We start from the raw sequence: 25,050 nt of genomic DNA, 5'->3' as shown, positions 1-25,050 counted from the left end.
GGACCGGAGTTCCGTTGTGGCGACCCCTAACCGGGAAAGGCCGAAAGAAGAAGAAGAATTTGGCTTTTGTTGACTTGAACTCAGCAAGGATTTCTTTTGGCATCTTGAGAATTAGATATTTTTTTATGGGCAGTTTTTTTTTTTTTCTTGTGTTATACAGCCTGTTTAAAGATGATGTCTTTGAAGGTGAATTGGATTATTTATGTAAAAAAATCCAAATAGCACCAAAAGACCACTAATAAAAATCCACATACGGAAGCACAGTGAAAAAGAATACCAGGCAGCAATAGCATACAACTTCTTTAATTTCCGCTTTCGTCACTCGAACTTGGTATTCTGAGGAAGTCGAGTGACGAAAGTGGAAATTAAAGAAGTTGTATGCTATTGCTGCCTGGTATTCTTTTTCACTGTGCTTCCGTACGTGGATTATTTATGTACCTTGTTTGTGGATAGGGGTTATCCAGCAACACTGTTAGATGATGATAAAAATGAGATTCTAAGAAGTCGACGTAGAACATTTGCGTCAGTTCTTAAATTGAAGTTGGACCAGCTTGTTGAGAGGACCCCGTCTGGGATCTTAGTTAACACTAGTCCTGTGTCTATTCCAGATGGTGTTTCATTTATTGTCTCTCTCAGTAGTGACACAAATATATTGGATCTATAAAGAAAAATTGGAATTTGGTTAGTCAGTGGGTATCCACCAATTGTTTTTAGTAATGGTGAATCTGTTAAGAAATCTGTTGGAAGGTAAGTAACATAGGTAGTAAGTATGCTGAAGGTAGACATAGTCATATGAATGTTTGTGGGTGTTGCCATTATTGTAGATAACATTCACAAAGGACCTTGCATCGTACTGGAAGGTTTTGATAGGACCATTGTATGTCCAGGTAGATATGACTGGGTCTGTATCATATGAGCGAATCGCACAAATTGCGAACGCTCATAATATCAAATGTACCAGACATATGATATAGACCCGTAGCTGTGATAGTTCTTGGGTAGTTTATCTTGCTTACCTGTTAAGTATGTAATGCATTTTATGTCGGCAAAACCAATAGGAAGTTAAAAGAAAGAATTAGAAAACATCTGTATGACTTTAAAAAGAATAAATCTACCAGCACCCTTAATAGACTGTGTACAGCGCAATGAATTCAATAAATGTGTATTTTTAGTCATTGGTAAGATGGTGAGGACTGTTAGAAGTGGGGATCTAGACAGTTAGCTCAAATTTAAACAACTAGTTTGGCAGTTGAGACTTAATGCCTCTGTCCCCCAGCCTCAATGATACTATTTCTAATGCTAGTATCCTTAGGACATGAGCTAGAAAGCTCTAATTATGAATTTATACTGAATGAAATGGTTGAAGTCTAGATGTTTCATTTGAAAGTTAACAAGCATATACACAAAAAAATATATATTTTTTTACATTTATTCCTTAGTGTTTATATAGGTGGTTTTTGAAATATTAATGTAAGTGAATGTTAGAAAAAGTTTTTTTAGTAGCTAATATTTTTAGTGTAGTTGAATTGGTGTATTTGTATATTCATTTTTGATAAGCTATATCTTTAAAATGTTGCTTTTTATATGCTGTGGTTGCACTCATTTGATTAGTTTACTTAAGGCTGTTAGTGAATGATAAACGGAAACAGTTGATCTTTTGTGGCGACCCCTAACAGGAGCAGCCGAAAGAAGAAGTGAATGATACATACAACTTTGATGAAGTCCTTCAGACATGGACAAAAGCACTTAGTAGTGTGTACTGTATTTGTAATTGCAGAACCGTCAGTCCTGGATTATCCTGTTTTCTGTGTTTTTAGTTTTATGTTGTGTGTAACTGGTTACTGGTATAGAGCCTATTTATATGAGTGTTCCACCATAGGGATTTATTTTTGATTTTGGCATTATATATTTTTTTCTGAGGATGACCGATGTCTATGCAGCTGGTTACATGTGCTTAAAATCTGGCAGTGAAGGATTATTTTCCTAATGCTGTGTCTGAAATTGATCACAATGGAACACTGCTCTGCACCAGTAAACAAGTTGTAAGTAAATACATAAAGCAACAAGAACTATAAATTTCTAATGTGTGTCAAAAGTGACTGCAATCTTCAATGATTTACCAGAAAATCAAACATTTTAGGACAGGCAAAAGTAAGAGGCAAGATCAGGAACAGTTGAGAGGTATGCTTTGTGCTATGAGCTGTGAATACCAAATGGATATCCTCAGAAGGTGCCATCGTTTTTAGTGGGTTAAATTCGGTTAATGCTTTTACAGCTATTATTGCCTTTCCCTTTCTTGGGTATTTTGCTTACACAGAAAAGTTTTATAATGTGCAAATCTGCTATTGTTTCTCATTATTATCATTATTATTATTAAGTCTTTGTTATGGAGGGCTTTTTTCCTTGGGCCTCCAGTGAAAATGAGTCTTCTCAGCTGGGCTATCCTGGTTAGAAAAAAATAGAATTGATGAGTGAAATAGCTCTAAGGAATCTTATAGATCTGATTTTGGAGGACTTCTGCAGTGAGTAAGAGCTTGATTTCCTCTTCTGATTTCCCTAGTGTCGTAGAATTTTGATTTTTTTGTCATTTCTGCATTCAAGGCTGAGCTGTCTGTTCTCTCTGGCTGACACATTACTGACATCACACTCTGGCCTGGGGGGGGGGGGGACTCAATCACTTTGTTCTTCTACCATTTGTGCCGTTTGGGTTTCAGTCGTGAAATTCATAATAGGAAAGTTCCTATGTTCAGTGCCCTAACCAAGGTATACCCTTCCAAGTGTTCTGTAGTCGCCATATCACTAGTTGGACCTGAACTTTCACTGCTTTTTCTCTAGGGAAGGAGAGTAATATGCAACATTGCTACAACTGACAGCCGTCCAGCTCAGTTACAAGCAAGAGATAGAAGCTTGAGGCCTGCATTAACTTCTTAAAGATGAGGCTGTGAATGGTATACGTTATAGGGGCCAGCAGGGAGGTTCTTTACACATTATAGAGCTGGTGCTGAAGCACTGGGAAAAGATGGCAGAATCCAAAACCAAACATCTGTCAAAACTTCCTCATGCAAAGTTCATCCATGAGGCACTAATTCCTTGTGAGTTTGCAGCTGCTTTCATTTAACATGGGGTTGAGCTCACATCATTAGCCAGCAAAATATGGGAGGATTAGGGAAGGTGCAGCACAAGAATCCACCTTGTATGGGGAGTTTACAGTTTTCTTCATAAGTCACCTATATTCTAGTAGCTGAAGACTGACTGTATATGGCCCAGTCTGTTGGAGAGTTCCTTTAAGTTCCTCATTGATGTTTAGTATTAGTCCTTGGGAATGAGCAGTAACTCTATTCTCCAGGACACCTCCTTGGATCTTGGATGATTTCCTTGCTTGAGTGAGGAGCCTTTTGTGGATCCTTCTGCAACATTTTGGCCTGCAAGAGTGAAACAAATGCTATGTTTAGTGGGGCCTGCTCTTGCTTGAGTGGGAGTGCATCCTTTTGGAGCATTGATGAATCCTAGTGCCAGGCCCCGTACAAGTCCAGCATAACTAAGCATCATTTTATAGCAAGTTCATCAACACCTGTGCCCTGTCAACAAATACCAGACACTTGCTATTTGATTTATTCATTGATTACTTCATGTCAGGTGAGCTGATGTTGGGAGGGGGGGGGGTCTTTCCTTGCCTGACTTTCCTGTGAAGAAAATTCTTAGGTCCGTCTTGCTATGACAGAGTAGAATAATGATACTTCTTTTTTCTTCAGCTCCACTTCACATGCCATGCATCTGGAGCTTTTCTCCTTGGCCCTCTGCTGAAAATGGGATCTGTCCCAGTTGAAGTTTCCCAGTAAACAAATGTTAAATAAATAAAATGACCTGTCCTTTTGGGTAGATGCTAAGGGTTATGAAGTCCACTGTGGACAAGCCCACAGCTCCTCTGCCTTCTGGGTAGAAATACATCAGCTAGTATCTGGACAAGAAGGAAAAAAAACCTTGGGTCTTTCACCTATCAAGTCTGTTCTGAGGGCTGTCTCTGCTCCCAAGAAAGCATATGTCCTCTAAAAGCCACTGATGCAGTGGCGTGAGGTCCTTATTAAATGAGCTGGGGTAGCATCATCTGTGATCTTTTTCATCCAACATAAGCCCCAGAGACAGCAGTACTTTTATCTTACTGCTTGATAAGGATTCTGAGGTACTGAACAGCATCTATGAGACTTTTCTCCTCTGCTGTTTGGCATTCATGTCACTTAATTGTATTATCTATCTAGGTGCCTTTCTAATGAATCAGGATCTGTGAAAGATAGCAGAACTTTGTGACCCTATGGTCAAGAGTCTGTACAGAAAACCATTCCATGACTTCTGCAGTAGGCATCCTGCTAGTATGCATACTGTTGACCGTGCTGATACTGTGTCTGGCATAGTTTAATCTTTCCTCCTTAAATAATGAGCTAACTGAGACAATTGTGCAGTAACCCCTTTCTAAGATGATCTCCTCTTTGGTTGGGAATCCTAGGACCTGGTCACAGACCTGCAGAAGATAAAGCTGGGATTGATTGCGATCCCCCCCAAGATGTAACCTCTTCTGCTTCTAGTCTACCCAGTTTTTCAAGAAGAAAAAGCTCCCCTTACTGTAGAATATGGAAATTTATGCCATCTGAATCTTTAAGGAGGGCATCATCACTACCTGGACTGTTGCAGTCCTGAATGTTACACAAGACGTCCTGTGGAAGGCCAATTCTGCAAGCTTTCCTTGGCATGGCCAGACATGTGACAGACTGTTGGGGGCTGGATATGGTAACTGATGGCCATGTCTTAGAGCTGTTATGTCTTCCACCAGCAGGGCCTTTTGTCAGGGACTATGTTATCTTTTTAGACTATTTGTAACTGCCCAAGATGTACTCCAGAAAAGGTTAGTAAAGTGTGCTCCTCTGTGGTGAGGGGCAGACTTTTTTACTCCTTCCTTTTTCCTAGTTAAGAATGGAAGAAAGACTTGTGTTCCATCTTCAACCTTAGGATCTTCACTGAGTGCATCCAGTATATCAGCTTGTAGATGGTGACTCTGCAGATGGTCTCTCCTGTCCAGCCACAGGGTGCATGGTTGGAGTAATTGAAAATGATGACACCCCCCCTCCCTTTTTTTATCTTTCCCTGCGGTCCACCTAGGTATTTCCTCGGGTTGCAGTAGGTTGTCATTACATTCCTTATTTATCAGTCATACTTTATTTGTACATTGCAAATAAAGGCAACAGTTTAAAGGTAACAAGCATACCAATAATTTATCGTAAACATTTTTTAGCTTAGTTGTGAAAAAAGTAAAATTAAAAGCAGAATTATCTTTCAGGGACATTTTAATGGAGTGTAGTGCAGTGCACCCTCGAAGAAATCAAATACAAAGTGTCACTGTTGCATCTTTCTGCATGTGGTGTTTACTGATATGCTAGCCATGGTAGCAGAAGCTTTACAGGAGAAAGATAATGTTCTACCTTTATGATTCACTCCTGGTATTCACACTGAAGGACGACTCCTTACCATCCTTGGTTTGTATGTTTTCAAGTTTGAGTGCCCTTTGGGGTCTGTGTAAACTGAGTGAAGTTTTCTCCATTTCTGACTAGGAGGACTGCCTTCTTCATGGCATAATTCAACACTCTCTTAATTGTTGGTAATTCTTGTCAGTAGAGAAAGGACCATGAAGTCCTTATTTTAGTAATTTGTGTGAGTATTCAGCAGAGGTTTTAGGCACATACCCCTATTATGCCTCTTAAACCTTATAGTGGCCACTATATTCATGGATCTATTCACATACCATGCAGGTGTTGCAGTGGCTACAGAACCATGGCACTCACACTAAATTTCTTTTAATTTTAGTTTCTTGTCATCGGGATTTATGGTAGTGGACCATTTCTCCCAGTAAGTTTTGCCCTTCCCTTTCTGCACCGATACCTGTCATACATCCTGATTTTTTTTCCTAGCAAGTTGGGGAGCTCGTCTGGACTTCTACTTTGGTTGGGATAAGTGTCCCTTTCCTTGTATAGGAAACTTTACATATAGCAGTTGGAGTTCTGAGCAGTTTTATTGCTGCATAATATCTGGAAGTGTAGCTGACAACAGAGCCCATTCTGCTTTGGTCAGAATACTGGTTGTGGTGAAGTAAGAGAAAAACAATTCATTACGCACTTATACCAATTGTGCAGATAAGTGATGCTAGACTGGTAGTGGACCACAGGCAGGAGAATCATTGTAAACAACCCAGGAGTAATGAATGCACTGATGTACTCTCCAGACACTAGCCACAGCCCTCTTCCAAAGCTAATTTGGGAATCCAGTCTGTTCAGAATCTTGTCAAGAAGACCCTGTTCTCCTTGTTCTAGTTAATTTAGCAGCAGAAGGGAGAGTTGAGGTTGGATTTCTCTCTCCTTTGATAAGGAGAATTTTCCTATATGCTTCTCAGTCATTCTCTCTGATTCCATGCCTCATCACAAAATTCTGATACAACGAAAACTCATCGATTTTGCATCATGGTTGCCAAGAAGGGTGTGGTTCTCAGCTGTTAGCTCCTGGAAGTATAAGAAGTTTTCCAAATGCAAGCCCAAGGAAGCCTTGCTGTTTTGGGGTAACATCTCCACCTCAGATTATGACTTTTTATTTATATCCATTCTTCTCACTGTTGTAAAATGTTTCAGAGCTGAATAAAGGTACCAGAAAGCATATAATCTTCAGACATATTCCGCCAAGTAGAATACATTTTCTGTATGGACAGAGAAGTATCTTGTGCAGCTTAAGTCAGTTATTTTGCACTCTTCTGGTATCTCTGCACGTAATGACCTTGGTGTAGAATAGTGTGTGTATGTTGTACCTGTAAGAAGCATTTCAAGGATAGCACATGCATATAAATAACAAGCACATGCTAGCTTCAGTGCCATTTTGAGTGTGCAGCCAGAGAGTGAGCATGTATAAGTGTAATGGCTAGTTTGTTTATAAGTTTACCCAAGTTAAAGTTGTTGGGCCTCAATCCTGATGTGTTTGTATATAATAAAACTGCTTGAACAGAACCCACAGAAGTTGTCTGTTTTATCCTGGTCAGACGAGTGACATGGTGTTAGAACCGGGATTCCAGAGACTGCTTTTCAGAGCTATGAGGTGCAGAGTTAACAGTGAAGGTAAACTAAGGGAACCGAGCACAAAAAAAAAGGTCCAGAAATGAACTAAAGGTAATGAAAACGTGCACGAACGATTTATTTATTAAAAAAGATAAAAAGGAGCATTATAAAGGCACAGAATGCATTGTTAAGCAAACGAGGTACAAAAAGTTTATTAATTAAACAAAATGTTTAAAATTAAGATATTTGATAAAACAATTATGAGAAAAGCACATAAAGGCTTTGAAATTACCTCAGAATTGCAAAATGAGCATGTTTAGAGTAAAACGGGCACAAGAAAAGTGTAATGGGCACGGAAAAAAAAGATTAAACGAGCAAAATGAATACAATGGAGGGCAAAAAGGGCACATTAATCATAAGTAAAGCAAGGTTACTGCATGTTTTTTTGGCAAATTAGTGTGTTTTGGCCTAAACCAATATTTTGCATTAATTGAAGCTATTAAGGGCATAACTAGAGTTATTCAAAGTGTCTCAGTGTGTGCTTATTACTGTGCATTTATTCCGAAGAGTGTGTGCAAATATTTTGTAAAGTGCAGCAAAATACAGCCATTTTGAAAAGTTTATTGTGCTGGGTATGTCTATTCGCAGAGTGTTGCCATTACCGAGTGTTTCTTGCACTGTACAGAGTTATTTAGCAAAGTACAGCCATTTTGGGAAAGTTTCAGTGTGATGTGTACTGCAAGTGCATTTACTTCTAAATGTTTTTACTCTCAGCTTCTTCCGCCCAGTTTATTTGTACAGTACAGTTATTTTAAAATGTTTCTTACACTGATAAGAGGTGATTTCTTACAGTACAATATTTCAAGAGTATTCTTGTGCCCAGGAGACTTGTTTCGCAAAGTTCAGTTATTCAAAGGTTTGTTGTGCTATTGGTCATAGTTACAAGTACTGGCATAAATTTCTGGCATGTGTGTGTGTGGGCCTGTTCATATAGTTATGAGTGAACTTGGGTTGCATTGTGTTTTACTATAATTTGTTATCATGGCAGATGGATTTTGAAAACCATCACCACTTGGATGTAATCAAAATATTGCAGAGAACTGGAGACTATTTAAGCAAGAGTATGATATTTTTATACAAGCAGCTTATTCTGACAAAGATGTACTCACCAGAACATTCATTTTGATAAACTTAGCTGGGTCAGAAGTCATTGAAAGAGCGCGTTCATTTGTGTATGTACCAGCAGTATATGAAGGAGAAGGGGAAAACCATCATATTTGTTGTACAGGCTAAATCAAGGAAATACCCCAAGTGTTTGAAACACAAATTCAGGGAAATGTGTGACCCCCCAGACAAATGTTACATTAGAGAGGCATTTGTTTTACACAAGAGATCAAAACTTTTGCAGGTTATATTATTGACCAGGGAAACAAAGCTAAAACGTTTAGGTTTGGTGATTTAAAAGATGAATTAGTAATGGACAGGATTTTGTGTGGTATCAATAGTGCTGCAGGGAGAAAGATTTTGCTTCATGACAGTAATTTAACGCAGAGCAAAGCTATTGAGATTTGTCAAATCTATGAAGTTACAGAAAGACGCACAAGTATGCTTGCAAGTGATAAGAGCATGGTTTCAGCAGGCTCCAGAGCAAATGTAGACAGCATGCAACACGTGACCAGCAGAAGCAGGCCTAAGCACTTGGCAGCTGTAACCCCTGTGAGTGAGGCAGGTAAAACCCGTAGTATTCCAGCAAGTTCCAAGACTAGTTCAGTGGAAAGGGCATGCTCAGTGCAGTACAAGGGTGAGTCAGCAAAACCCAAACCAAGCTTTATGGTTTACTGTCGCAATTGTGATGCCAATCATGAGTCTAAAAGAGAAAAGTGCTTAGCATTTGATCAGCAGTGTCACAAGTATAAAAAAATGGAACCATTTCCAAAAGTTTTGCAGATCAAGGAAACCTCACACCGTTATAAAGAAGGGTCACTCAAAAAGGTAAGTTGATCCTATAGAGAACTGTAGCTATGCTTTCTACATAGATGGTGTGTCAGTAGTTGGGGAAAAGGTTTGCAGTAAATTTGTTGGCAAAGAACAAATTGTTTTGTGTTGTCCAGATCAATGTTAAATCCACTGATCTCAAAGTAGACACTGGTTCAAAGTGTAATGTTATGTCAGCAGACACATTTGCTAAGGTGAGAGCTGGTGAGCAACTTAATGTAGTCAGCTGTGCGAAATTTGTTGCTTATGGAGGTGGAGAAATTCATACCGAAAGCTCAATATTGCTTTCATGTTTGGCTAGAAACTGCTACAGCTTGTTATTTTATGTAGTCTGAAGATCTGTGCAGTCATTAATGGGTCTCAGGGACAGTGTGAGAATGAATCTGCTTTCCTTTACCAAAGAAGTTCATCATATAAGCACATATCCTAGTTCCAGCTTCAGTGACGCTATTTTCTTCAGAGTATGCTGATGTTTTCAATGACAAGTTAGGCAAATTTCCAGTTGTGTAGTCTATGAAGTTAGACCAAGAGGTCAGTCCAGTGGTCAGACCAGCAAGAAAAGTTTCAATAGCTACGCAGAATAAAGTCAAAGCTCAGTTGGATAAAATGGTGCAGCAAGGTGTAATTGGTCCAGTTACAGGATCAGCTGAATGGGTGTCGTCCATGGTAGCAGCCCACAAAAAAGGGTGAGACAAAATCAGAATATGCATTGACCCAAGAGATTTGAACAAAGCATTTAAGAGACCGCATAATCCTATGCGTATAGTCGAGGAAGTCACAGCCATAATACCAAATGCCACTGTTTTTTTCTGTCTTGGATGCAAAAGGTTCATATTGGCAAATGATGCTTGATCTCAAATCTTCATTACTGACTACTTTCAGTACTCCATTTGGAATAAATTCTACAAGTGAAGTCTTTCAGCATGCAAAGGAGCAATTTTTTTCAAGTTATCCTTGTGCCATAATAGTAGATGATTTATTGGTTGGAGGCCATGGTGAAGCAGAGCATGACAGAAACCGAAGGAGAGTTCTAGACAGAGCATGTGAAGTGAACTTAAAACTGAATCCTCTGAAGTGCAAATTCAGACTACCAGAAGTTACATATGTAGGCCATTTATTTGCTAGCACTGGCTTGCGACCAGAACTGTCCAAGCAAGTAGCCATTCTTGAGATGCCAGCACCAGATAATGTTGAAGCTCTACAACATTTTTTGGGATGTTCAACTATTTAGGCAAGTTTATACCAGACTTCAGTGAGTTGATAGTGCCTTTGAGAGAGCAGATGCACAAAAAATGTTACATAGTCTTGGCTGGAACAGCACCAGAGACCATTTGAAGTCCTTAAGCAGAAAATTGGTACCCCACCTACATTAAGATACTATAATGTCAGTAAGCCAGTAACTCTTTCCTGTGATGCTTCGAAATTTGGTCTTGGCGCAGCTATTCTTTAAGAAGGCAAACCAGTAGCCTATGCATCTAGGATTCTTTCCCAAACTGAAATGCAGTATGCTCAAATTGAGAAAGAACTTTTGGCAATAGTATTTGCGTGTTCAAAGTGTCATGATTATATTTATGGTTGAGATATTCAGATTGAAAGTGATCACCAACCTCTAGCCACTATTTTAAAGAAGCCTATGCATTCAGCTCCAGTGAGATTACAAAGAATGATGCTCAAATTGCAAAAGTACAACTTCAAAACGGTCTATACAAAAGGCAAACATCCTTATCTGGCTGATCCCTTATCCAGATCGTCCAGAAGTACAATGGAACAGCTTAATGCCAAGAATTTTGACTCTGATGTCATGGAAGTGTATAATTTTTCTGCCACGAGACTTGATGAGCTGAGAGATCATACAAAGACTGATCCAGTTTTTCAAAAGCTCAACCACTACATTAATGTTGGATGGCCGTCAAAGCAATTTAGTGTACCACCGGAAGTGCAAACTTATTTTCCTTACAGAGATGAGATGTTGGTGGAAGATGCCATTGTTTTCAAAGGTCCTAAAATTGTTGTTCCTGCTTCCTTACAATGTGAATGTATCCAGATTTTGCATTGTGGTCACCCAGGTTCTGAATCTACCAAAAGAAGGGCGGGAGGACTAGTATTTTGGCCTTCTCTAGTAAAAGATATTGATAAAATACTTTCTTCTTGTTCAGTATGCAGTAGTACTAAACCGTATTTACAAAGAGAGCCACTTCAGCTAAGTCAAGTTCCTGAACTACCTTGGTCAATAGTAGCCACTGATATATTCGAGTGAAACAATCAGCATTACTTAGTGTTGGTAGACTCTTATTCGAACTGGTTTGAGATCGATTTACTACCTAACCTAACGTCTACTGCTATCACCTAGTTGAAACATCATTTCTCAGTCCATGGTAATCCACACAAAGTTATTTCTGACAATGGTACCTAATTTACCAGTCAGTTGTTTCAGAAATTTGCAAAAGAATGAGACTTTGTACATGTTACTAGTAGTCCAGAATACCCACAGTCAAATGGTCTAGCTGAACGTGCAGTACAGAGTGAAAAGCAATTACTAGAGAAGTCAAAGCGTGATAATAGTGATGTCTTTTTGAATTTGCTCAATCTCAGAAACATATCCCGTGACGATATACTTGGCTCGCCTGCTCAGAGAATTCTATGTAGGCAAACCAAGAACAGCATTGCATATCAGTTCGTGTCCATTGAGGCCTAAAGCAAAGAACAACAGAACTATCAAAGCCCGACTATTCAGAAAGCGTTCTTTCCAGAAGTCCGGCTATGATAAATCGAGCAGATTTCTTCATCCATTGAAAGGAGGAGGAGAGACGGTGAGGATACAAACGGAAAAAGGTTTCGACTATATTGGTCAAGTAACGGGTATATGTGCCAAGCCATCCTACTTTGTAGAATCTGAGGGTGTGGAGTACAGGAGAAATCGCAGATATCATCTCCCTGTATCAGAATCAAAATCACAGCATTGTTCTTGTGATGCAGGCTCTAGATCTCAGAGCAATCCAGACAATGTTCCTTTTACAAAATGGGTCTCAACTTCTACGTCTGTTCCTGATGTCCCTAAAGCTGAACATTCAGCAGAGACAGTCCCAGTTACTAGACCTAATTCTGATTTCTATGTCACATGATTTGGATGCATTTCCAGACCTAGTGTGAAATACACAGCAACTCGAACATAAATGTCTATATGTATTTAGTTCTGTATAATTGCATGTCAAGGAATTATTTTTATCAATTGCATGTCAGTTAATTTCGTCAGTATTGCATGACTAATTTCTCACAGGGAGGATGTAGAGTAGTGTGTGTATGATGTCCCTGTAAGAAGAGTTTCAAGGACAGCAAGTGCATGTAAATAACAAGCACATGCTAGCTTCAGTGCCATTTTGAAAGTGCAGGCAACGAGTGAGCATGCATGAGTGTAATAGCTAGTTTGTTTATAAGTTTACCTAAGTTAAAGTTGTTCAGCCTCAGTCCTGATGTATTTGCACATAGTAAAGCTGCTTGAACAGAACCCACAGAAGTTTGTCTGTTTTATCCGGACCAGACGAGTGACACTTGGGGAAAGCGAAATTGGGCCTAACAATGAGTGGTTAAGCAGTACCTTAAAGTATTTTTTTCACATGCCTTTGAGAAACACTTTTCTGAGATTTGAATTCAATTTAGAGGGTTTCATAACCTTTTTTCAAAGTAATTGCTTGATCAGCTGTGAAGTTCATCTCTTAGAAAATGTTTTTGTTTGGTGGCCATCACCTCTACTCAAATAATACCCATATCGTAGGTTTCTGTCTTTTTCTCAAGGATAAGGTGTCCTTTAACACTGACCCATTTTTCATCCAGAAGTGGTTTCAGAACTGTATTTAGCATTCATCTCCCTGTATTTTTCTGGGCAGATTCTAGAAGGGGAGAGAGACAGAACACTTCATACTTTGAACATGCACCTGTACCTCAGGTTGTAGATGAAGAAAGGATGCAGTATTTCAAGAAGATGGAACAGCTCTCTCTCTTCCTTGCCCTTAGTAAATATGGACTTGTATTTGCTAAGCAAACCCTTTTTCAAGGTAATTGCCAGGTCCAGGTGCATTGTGCTTTGCCCTCAGGCTGTGAATTTTCTGTTAGAAAATGCTTCTGTCAAAAGAGATTCTCCTGGGGCATGGTTTGGCTGTATTTCTTGGTTTGTAAATGTCTCCATGACAGACATTTGCCATTAGTTCATTGGTCCAGCTCGGATTAGATTCTTCCCATGTGTTGTAGTTCCTTTGATATCATGAATTCTTCAGGACTATTTTTTTTCTGTGATATTGGCCTTTAGTCTTCTACCTCTGCCCTTCCAAGGTGATTTAAATGCATTCTTGTTTGAAATTCTTCTAAGCAGTCACCCTCTGTGGAATGTCTTTTGCAGTGGGTGCTTATTATCAAACCACCACCCCTCTTCATACATCAGCTCCGGATTCATTTTTTCTTTGAGGGGTGACTATAATGTTTAGCTCTTGTTTTGTTTTGCTCGTCATGCTTGCTTACTAGATCAAGTCATGCTAATTACCACAGTGGCTAGGTGTATTGTCCTAGGCAGGTGTGTGTGTGATTGTGTGTGTATGACTGCGTGATGAATGCATACTTACTTGTAGGAATGAGAGAATATGTAAAATTGTGCTATGCTGAAAATATCAGAAGAGCAAATCCCAACTGTTACCTGCTAGAAAAGGCCTTTTAGCAGATAACTGAGCCCACATCTGCTGCTTTTATAGGGGGCTTAATTTACAACTCTTGAGTGCATTCCTACCATCATATTCCTTGCTGTCCATCATTTTTATTATTTTTTTTACAGTGTCATGCCACTGCCATTCTGTATCTTTTGTAATTTGTTTCTTTCTCATACTAGATTTGAATTCCATTTATGTCATTGTTTTTGAACCGGGGAACATTATGGAGCATCCCTCCTCTTAATGTCTACAGATAAATAATCAGAGATTATGTTAGGGAGATGTTTGGTCCCCAGACATTGTCTGCTTTGATGTTTTTCATGAGAACATTTTTGGTGATAGGATAGTTTCTTGGTAATTTCTAAAAGATTGTGTCACAGTGTTTACCTCATCTAAAAGTTCATTTTGCTCAACCTTGAAGTATTTTCTGTTGCTCTGCAGTAAATAGCCCAGTGATCTGGGATCACACCTAAGCTCTTAGGATATTGAACAGTGACTTGTAGTAGTCTGCTGGGCATTCACATTAATAAGTCTACTGTTTCAAGGTCCCAGCATCCCACAGTAAAAAGCAGTGGTTTATGCATAGCCAGGGTTAGTTAAGTACACACTGACAGTGTGCGATGTAGAGAGGAGGGGATTTGCTGTGTTCCAACAGATGAACAGTTGGCGTGCGTACCCCAAACTATCTTCTCTGGATCTTGATAGTCTTAGTATAGCTGGAGTTGGTGTTAGATCTGTGCTCCCAGATTCCATACCTCCTTCTAAGTAGTATACTTCTTTTGTCTGTTATGGTGTACCTTCATGGGAGGTGCTTTTTCGGGGATCAGTAATGTTTTCGTCCAAGAAACTTGGAGAGAGATATAAATTATGCTGCTTGGACTGAAATCCTGAACTTTGTCATGTTTAGAGCAGTGGAAATGTAAAGTCAGAGATGGGAAAAAAAAGCCACATTGTCCCCTGTCTGACAAAGTAAAAAATGGACTCCTACAGAAATTATCTTAAACTGTTTATTAAGCAGCATTTCCTTGGTCAGGCATTTAAAGTGCAGTTTATTTTATTAACTTGTATATTTTAAGTTTAGGAATCTTCAATCATCCCATGTTTAAGAGACCACCTTGTGTTTGTTTTTTTAACACTAAGTGCTGCAGTGATATTTGCTTTCTTATTTGGATTTATGACAAACTGCTTATGTTTATACTGTTAATTTTGTAACCCAACATGAGTTCAGATGGGGATGTTTAATCTTTATTGTGAAAGGGTCCACGTATTTGTTGCTATGTAACTTATTTCTTCTGTCTCCACTTAAGCTACGCTGCTGGTGAAGCAGACCTGGCCACAGACAACATCCTCTTGTGACTCTGAGGGTACCTTTCAACTCCCAGTAGATACTGGGACAGAAAACAGAACTTATCAAGCCTCCTCTGCAGCATTCAGTAAATAGACTTTTTTGTTCTTTCTGTTATGAATCCCTTTTTCATGGGGCTGATAAATATGCATTTTTGTATGTAGAATTCCAAGCACATTGGTCTGCTAGAGATGGGATTGTGTATAAAAATACAGTTCTAACATAATCGTACCCACAGTCAGCTTTAGTACAGTTTTTTTTTTTTTTTTTTGGTCGTGCATGCTTTTTGCTGTTCTACCTGCTGCTGGCCATCAACCTTCCTCCTATCAGTCTTGACCTCATCCCCGCCCCCATATAGAGTATCTCCAGCACAGATGCTGCAGCAGACCTGAGGAGCCATCTTCCTGGCAGACATAGTGGTTGCACCCTTGCTGGCATTCCAGCAGCGACAGTACTGTAGTTAAGGGGTCCTATCCTTTATCTGGTTGGAGAGGAGTGTATGACTTGTGTTACCATGAGGGCCAATATGCCTTCCCCACATGAGTGCATTCTTCTGAAATATTGTGTTGAAAGTCAGTCTCCTGCTCCCTGGTAATAGGTAATATTTGGATCTGCTTGTCCCTCCTCTCAGGGATTGCAGAATTCTCTGAAATGCTGCATTCCAGCCCTCCTATTGGACACACCCATCTTCCCCACACCAGCTCTAACAGATGCCTAAGCCAATAACTGAACTTTTTTGGCTTGGGCTATAGACACGGCTTCATCCCTTTATTCCACCAGTGCTACAAAGTTTTGCTGTTTAGTAATTGCTTCTATCCATACAGTTATTATTAAGAAAACAATAAAATGTTCACTTTTTAAGTAATGTAGATTTGGAACTGATTGGGCTAAATGGTGTTTAGAAGTAAAGTGCAGTTCTTTAACATATATGTCTTTGTATTTATGTTGATGGTGACAGCTGTCATTGTGCAGTCATGCACTAGGTGTTAAGTATAAGGTTGATGGTCATTATATTCCAAAAAATACCTTCATCATGAAGTATGATGAAATGCTACTGAACACTACAAGTTAACATTCTTGCATTGGGATGGCAGTAAAATGTACAGCATTCTGTGTATTACACCACAGCTTAACGTGTAACGCATGAATTGAAGTATATTGTTCATATAGAATTTCTTACCCGACACCGTAGCATATGGTGCTCTGTGTCAGACAGCATTTTTTGCCCCATCAGTGAATATTTTCAGCCACTGCTTTTGTGAGAAAAATAAAAATAATTATTTACTACTATCATGCTCTGAGGATAAAATATAAACTTTAAACCTTAGTGACATCAAAGTAGAGAAACCCTGAGGCATATCTGTTGATATGCCCATTAAAGTCTATGAATGAACCTCATGGATACACTAAACTTACTTAGGCCATGACGTAATAAAAAGTTTATTGAGCTTTTCATTAAAAAAGCAGCTCAAAATCAAGAATAAGTGTGATACAAATGCATTGTGGCATTTAACTCACGTAGATGCCACATGCACCTATGAGTGTGAAAAATGTACTTGAAGTATGTGTAAAATATTTGTGCATGCATGTAATTGCTTTAAATACCGTATTGCCAGATGTGTTTAAAGCAACTTGTATACATCAAAACACCATACTGCTGGAGTACTTAAAAGAGCTTTATGCTAAAAAGGGCTGTGCTACTTCCAGATTCCACAGCTTATGGAATTGCTCCCTCCCACATGGCTAGGAGACTGAGCTACTATGTACGCGTGTGTGTGTGTGTGTGTGTGTGTGTGTGTGTGTGTGTGTATAAGGAGGTGTGGCGATGAAACCCCAAACATGGGTGTTGAATACTTTCTAGATGTTGCATAACTTAGTGTTGAGTAGTTTTCTATGTTGTACTTTAGTTTTATTTGTTATTTACTTGCATTGGATTACCGTAAAGGTCCATCTGGGTCATGCAGAATCCCTTTTTAGCTGAACCATAGAAGAACATTTCCAAAAGTAACTTACAAAGAGATTATCGTAGGCACTTTGGCACAAAATTTGAAGAGTAATGATTACATATTCAAATTACACAAAGATATATATATATATATATATATATATATATATATATATATATATAGATATATCAAAACACACACACACACACACATGTATGTGCTGCTTAACTTCCTTCCACATAACTTCCAACCACGTTTACATCCATTGTGTAAAAGCAGTGCATACCTATAAAATATATGTATGCATGTGTGTGTGTGTGTGTGTGTGTGTGTGTGTGTGTGTGTGTGTGTGTGTGTGTATATATATATATATATATATATATATATGTACAGTGGATATAAAAAGTGTACACACCCCTGTTAAAATGTCAGGTTTTTGTGATATAAAAAATGAGACCTCAATAAATCATTTCAAAACTTTTCCCACCTTTAATGTGACCTATAACCTGTACAATTCAATTGAAAAATCTGTTAGGGGAAAAAATAAAAAACGTACAATAAGCTGGTTGCATAAGTGTGCACACCCATAAACTAATACTTTGTTGAAGCAACTTTTGATTTAATTACAGCATTCAGTCTTCTTGGGTAGTAGGCTATCAGCATGGCAATATTTGCCCACTCTTCCTTGCAAAAGCGGTCCAAATCTGTCATATTGCGAGGGCATCCCTTGTGCACAGCCCTCTTCAGGTCACCCTACAGATTTTCTATTGGATTTAGGTCTGGGCTCTGGCTGGGCCATTCTAAAACTTTAATTTTCTTCTGGTGAAGCCATTCTTTTCTTGATTTGGATGTGTGCTTTGTGTCATTTTCATGCTGAAAGGTGAAATTCCTCTTTATCTTCAGCTTTCTAGCAGGCACATGAAGGTTTGGGGCCAAAAGTGACTGGTATTTGTAACTGTTCATAATTCCCTCCACCTTGACTAAAGCCCCAGTTCCAGCTGAAGAAAAGCAACCTCAAAGCATGATACTGCCACCACCATGCGTCACCCTGGGGATGGTGTTCTTTTAGTCATGCGAAGTAGTGTTTTTGTGCCAAATGTATCTTTTGGAATTGTGGCCAAAATGTTCAACCTTGGTCTCATCAAACCGTAACACATTTTTCCACATGCTTTTGGAAGACTTGATGTATTGTTTTGCAAATTTTAGCTGGGCTTGGATGTTTTTCTGTGTAAGAAAAAGCTTCTGTCTTGCAACCCTACCCCATAGTCCAGACATATGGGGAATAAGGGAGATTGTTGTCACATGTAGTACACAACGAGTACTTGCCAGAAGTTAATGCAGCTCCTTAAGTGTTGCTGTAGGTCTCTTGGCAGCCTCCCTGACCAGTTTTTGTCTTGTCTTGTCTTTTCATCAATTTTGGAGGGAAGTCCAGTTCTTTGCAAATTCACTGTTGTCTCTTATTTTCTTCACTTTTTGATGACTGTCTTCACTGTGTTCCATGGTATATCCAATGCTGTGGAAATTTTTTTGTACCCTTCTCCTGACTGATATCTTTCAATAATGAGATTCCTTTTATGCATTGTAAGCTGTCTGTGAACCATGGCTTTTCCTGTAGCAGGCAACTGAGTAAATGTCAGGAAAATCCTACTAGGATAGCTGAACTTTATTTGGGGTTAATCCGAGTCTATTTGATGGCAGGTGTGTACCCAAGAAGAGTGAATGCTGTAATTAAATCAAAAGGTGCTTCAACAAAGTATTAGTTTAAGGGTGTGCATATGCAACCAGGTTATTGTACGTTTTTTATTTTTTATATTTTTCCCCTAACAGATTTGTTTGTTTTTCAATTGAATTGTACATGTAATGGGTCACATTAAAGGTGGGAAAAATGTTGAAATGATTTATTGGGGTCTCTTTTTTTTTTGTCACAAAAACATGGCATTTTAACAGGTGTGTGTACACTTTTTATATCCACTGTGTATATATAGACACACACACACATATGTTCATGTTAAGTAGTGCATACCTGTAATATTAATATATATATATATATATATATATATATATATATATATATATATATATATATATATATGTTTTATTTGGTTTTCTTGTGTAGTCAAACTGCCCGCTTTTTGTTGTGCACTTTTTTGCTTGCTTGAATATCATGCCCTGTCATTCAACAGTTCGGTTGTCAGTTTAAAGACACAAATCCTATTTTTGTAATACTATTGCAGTGTGAATTGGTTTACAAAACTGAAAGTGCTTCTTGTTTATTTTCCTTACCTCAGGTATGTTAAAAGTAATTGGATTGGTCATTTGTTATAAATGTTTGCTGCATTGTGCAGGTCTCTCAGTAAAAAGAAGTCAAGAATTTATTAAGTGAAAGTTGCACTTAACTATATTCTTATGTTTAGTTAAAGCAGAGGTGATGCAAGACTTCGTGTTGGTGTTTTCTTTAATAAAGATGTAAAATGTTATGTTGAGTGTAATAGCAGGTGGCTTGATAAATTCTCAATGAATGTATTAGTGCTTTGTGCTACTTGAACCATTACAAGATTCGTTCTGTGATGCTCTTTGGACTCTGCATAAGGACTGATTCAAGAAGCAAGAATAGCCTTTAGAAAATGCACTCATTTCCAAAGTAGAATTTGCCCTCCCACAAATAACCTTAGCATCATCTAATAACAGTTGCTATTACTAAGTACATGAAAGTGTCTGTTCACCCTTGCAGGTCCACAAGAACATTGCTGCATTTCACTTAATGTTTATCACTTGACCTATAGCTGAAAAAGCAACTTTTGTCTTATCTGCTTTTGCATATCATGCCAAATTCAGTTGTTCTCATCAGTACCACATAGATGAGGGGGGAAAAAACCCAGCTGTCACTACCTCTTTTGATCTAGCAATACAGGGGAGACAAACTCGTAAATGGCCTTCTTCTCAGTTTCATATACAGAGTGAGATTTCCATAAACTAGTACCAGTAGTTTAAAACCTGGTCCCTCAACCATTTAACATATGAAATTCTCCTTCCCTGTCATTTTCAAAACCATGCTCTTAGACCAAACCAGAAGGCTGTATCTAAATCCAACTGCTCCGATTTGACTGCCTAACATGAGATCCAACCAGTAAAGCAGGGGGTGCTTAACATTTATTAAGGTTGGGTGTCACACTGTAGTAGCGCTTAACTGATTTTTCTTTTTCCTGATCAGAGTATAATCACCTCATTCTATGCACTACATTGATATTAATAAATTAACACAAACTGGTAACAGTTGGTGTCACAGAGCAGCTTGAGAAATTAGAAACCTACACCATCTCCAGTGGAAGAGTTAAAGGAGATGCATTGCTAACTCACGTTGCATATGTTGACAAGAATGCTCTGATTTGTTTGGGACTAAGTTAAGGATATCTAATGTGAAATTGAATTGTTACAAAGTTCACTTTAGTTAGGAAGAACTAAAAAAGTGAAAGGATGATGATAGCAGTCATCTGGGGCTTGACCTCAAGACCTCTATTGTTGCCACTAGAACAATAACAGCATTTTGACTGATAGGTATTGAGTTTTCCCTTTAAAGCTTTATCCTTTCAAATAGGAACCCCCCAGCAGCACACGCACACACACACACACACACACACAAAGCCATCTGCTTAAGCACTGGTAGAGTCACAGAGGTGAAAGGAAAATAGTTGCTCTCTTTTGAGACCTCAGACCCAGGACACTACTATCATACCTTGCTGGTTTACTACTGCTAAACCAACAAAAGCCTCTGGATAAGGCAGATAGATAGGTATTGAATTTTCCCTTAAGAACTTTATTTTTTCAGCTATGAAACCCCAAGCATGGTGATTAAGGTCACATCAAAAGACACACACACACACACACACACACACACACACACACACACACACACACACACACACATATATGGAGGATGAAGTGGCTTACAGAATAAGTATTTCTAGTTCCAAATGGGGCCTAGATGATTTATTTGATATTAGAAAGTTAGAGATTTGAGATTTAGTGACTTGCACAATTTATTGTACTCTCTGCCATATGTTTTCTGTGTGTATTTGTGCATTAAACAAATGACACACATTAGAACTCCCTGAACATATCAGTGTATCAAAGACTACAAATGAACATTGTTCAGAAATTAGGATTTTATGAAAGGGGCAATCCCCAGTACCCTTGCACAATCTGATGCTTAATGTAATCACTCCAAAGGTTGCTTTTGACCTTTCTCCATTAGATCTATTTATTTATTTATTGCACTTGCTTACAGGGAAGGTCCACAGGGTCTAGGTGAGCCCATTTTCAGTGGAGGTGCGGGGAGAAAAGCTCCACATAGATTAACAATACATACATGAAATAACACAACACAGAGTTTATACAGTCACAATGCATGGAATAGTATGATGAGCACAACAATACAGATTTGCATACATAATACACATTTACATTATGCAATGTTATTAGTAGTATTAATGGAGTTTATACAAATAGAATAACAGGTTTATGATTATTAACTGTTGGAGGTTTGTAGGCATGGCTGAGATGGAGAGCTGAGGGAAAAATATATGTAAAATCCAGTGCAGTAGGTGACATTGTATGACTTACAAACATGAACCTAAGTCTTGGGAAGGGGGATAGGTCCATTGAAATAGCATGCTGTACTTCATTTTAAAACAGTGGTCGGTAAAAATAATGGTGCCATACTGAGTATTATTGAGGTCTTCAAGGTGGATGTGACCAAGCTACGTTTTAGCTGACAGGTTTTGACAATTTCTTAAGCTGCTCCAATTGGCTGACTGAGTTAGCAATAGTAAAACTTTAGCTGAAAAAACAATACAGTGAGAGATGTAAGCTGAGAAGTCTGTATTCAGGGTTTGTTTCAGTGAAAATCTTTAATATGAACTAGAATTTTTTTAGAATGGTGTAAATGGGTTACTTGTTACTACTTCCAGGACTGCTAAGAAGTCAGCAGCAAATTGTCAGTACTTGTGATTTATCATAATCCACTGAAAAGGTAGTAAGGCAGCAGAATGGACCCAAAAGCAATCCAACTGAAGAACAAACAAAAAAAAGCAAAAGGTTCAACTGTCCAAATGAGTAATCAAAGTAGTTTAGTAAAACACACAAAGCTTTCAAGCCACTCAGGAATTTCATCAGTTACAAACAAGACTAAACCCATTCCACATTTAAGCTTATTCCAACCTATCAGATCAAAGTATCAATCACATGACATAATTTTCTCACGAAAGTAATTTTTACAAGAACAAAAATAATATATATATATATATATATATATATATATATATATATATATATATATATATATACTATAAAATGTACAAGGAATATAAAAATGTATGTAAAAACGTGTGTGTGTGTGTATATATATATATATATATATATATATATATATATATATATATATATATATAAATATAAAAAATAGACACACATATATGTATATACCTGAGTGACATACATTTGTTTCTCTTTTAAAATAGGTTTAATACTATTCTAAACATTAAGACCAGGTAGCCTATCTGCCCTAAAATTAATCCACCTATACTGTACAAGTTCTGTCCTGTTAACTAGTTCTCCTCCACATTTATTCAAATACACTTTTTGCAGAACTCTGAATTTTAAAGTATGATCATTGCCAAACATTAAAACATGTCTTTGTAACACATTAGTCTCTACCTTCCTCCTAATTTCTGAAATATGGGAAACTATACGATCGTTTAACTTCTGAATAGTTTTTCTATGTACAGCTACACTTTTCGCAATTGGGAAGATAGAGTACATTATCAGTTACACATGTTGCAAATGTCCTAAAACAGAAAACTTTGTTCAAAATGGGATGTATAGATTCAACATTTAAATTAATAGACTTGCAAAAAGAACAATTATAACATGGAAGGGTAGCTTTATTACTTACTATAGGGCGTTTGTCTTCACACAAATCTTTATAACATAAGTACTGTTTCAGATTCCTTTCCCTCTTGTATATAAAATGTGGGAATTCACCCACTTTTTCCTTTACTTCTAAGTCAGATTCTAAAATACACCAGTTCCTTTTTATTATAGATTCTATTTGAGGGGTACGCCTGTTAAATTTCATAATATACCCCACTGGCCTAGTTCTAGTACAGAAGTGTTATTTTAGGCAAACGTTACATCATTACCTGGTAAATATAGCTTTGCAATACTCTCTCTCTGTTATTGCTAACTGTCTATTGGCATGAAGCATTTTTTCATCATAGCCTGTAGTATAGAAATCATTAGTCATTGTGTCTATCTCCGTAATAAAGCCATCCTCACTGGTATTAACATGACTGGCTCTTAAAAACTGACTTCTTACAACACTATTATAAATATGGCTCTGATGCATGCTAGTATGGTGTACATATCTGGTTGTTTGAACATTTTTCTTATATGTTGAGGTTTCAAATTTACCATTAATAGTTTCCACCTTAATATCGAAAAAATTAATCATGTCCTTAGAATATATTAGATCAGAATTAAAAACAAATCTGTGGTATGCTGTAAGTAATCATCAGATATATTCAAGGACTCTGTACGACCTGACCATAATAAGAAAATGTCCTTAAAGATGCTGGTTATTAGCCAAAATTCTTACACCAACATGCAAGTAGTTGTTTTAATTGCACTACTAAATTGTGTGGGCATGTATGCATATTTTCTGTGATGAACAGTTGATTTATAACTCATACAATTGGCATCTCAGACAGTCTTGCGAGTGCCTATTGATGTATTGTGGGAGTTGCCTTGATGACTGTGAAGTACTGGAAAGCCTATAGTAAAATTGCACATAAGTTAGCATACTAAAGTAGTTTAGATGTCATTCATTCTACCAAGAATTGTTTGAAGTACACATTTACAGACATAGGTTCCTAAGAAACGCAAATCCTAAATGGTATTCTGTATGCTACACATCTGGTTAAGGCAGGGATTTATAACATAAACTACCTTTAATCCTTCAGACAGTTGTATAGCTGACTATTATACAGCTGATATTTTTACTGAATATTGACAGCTGTTTACATAATAAGTTTATCAGTTTCTTAGTGAGACGGTTGGTGAAATGAGTTCACCTTGGAATTTCATCTTTATTTCTTTAAAGTAAAGGGCCCATGAGAGAATGTCTTCATGGTCTGCTTCTGCTACTGCTTCAAGTAGTCAAAAAAGACAGATTTGTAAATTGTAATTCTTGATGAGAAATTCAAGTAGAACACTAATTAAATAGATATGAGATAGAGCGATTTCTTAAGGCACTGTTCAGCTTAATAGGTTTTGTATATTTTAGAGTGTCATTACTTTTAATTTAATAACAAAGAAGGGAGTCTGCCTACTCTTGTATCTTGCTGCATGACACAGTCTTTGATAAACACTCTGTTATAAAGGTTCTAAGGAACAGTGGCTGTGCAGAACAGCTTCAGTAATGCTCTGTCTTGACTAGCATTTTGTTCAATATTCTGTGATATTCTGATATGAATTGATGTTATAATTATGCATTAGTATTAAGAAGTTTATAAATTGCTCACCCACATGGCCAACTTATCAGGGCAAATTGCTTCTGTTTCATCATCAATGAGTGATCACTATGGTCTAATGTTGTCTTTCTTCATTTTTTCTTTTAATTTGTCACAACTACATTCATGGGTGGACATAAAATAAACTGAATCTGGTTATGCTTTCATTTGTTTCATTGAAAGCAGGTGGGTGATACGTAGAGATTTATGACATGTATTGTTCACTCAAACATATTTACATCATCTCAAGTGAACACATCTCTAAGGGTTCATTCTATGGATTACATAGTTTTTGTAGTATGATTCAAGTGTTCTGAGTAGACTTGTCCATATTTATCTTCACTTATTACATTTCTAAATATTCTTCACTCAGTTATAATATATTTTTAGTATGTAGGAGAGTATTTATCTGACATATTC

The 25,050-nt window shown here is 37.7% G+C and overlaps 1 protein-coding gene across 2 annotated transcripts in view; it reads left to right on the top strand.

Moving 5' to 3' along the window:
* FAM168A (family with sequence similarity 168 member A) overlaps positions 1–25,050 on the top strand; it is a 2,303,849-nt gene that overhangs the window by 1,712,674 nt on the left and 566,125 nt on the right. The window contains exon 5 of one of the 2 annotated variants that reach the window (XM_044072209.1): positions 15,082–15,207. The exons of the other annotated variant lie outside the window; for it this stretch is intronic. Within the exon in view, the coding sequence (XP_043928144.1) occupies positions 15,082–15,207 (126 nt within the window). The remainder of the gene's footprint in view (positions 1–15,081; positions 15,208–25,050) is intronic. 2 annotated transcript variants of the gene reach the window in all.

This window comes from Protopterus annectens, chromosome 5.part0, assembly GCF_019279795.1.
Source record: "Protopterus annectens isolate FY-2018-M chromosome 5.part0, PAN1.0, whole genome shotgun sequence".
In the NCBI taxonomy this organism is placed as follows: Eukaryota; Metazoa; Chordata; order Ceratodontiformes; family Protopteridae; genus Protopterus; species Protopterus annectens.
This window is presented reverse-complemented; position numbering and strand designations above follow the sequence as displayed.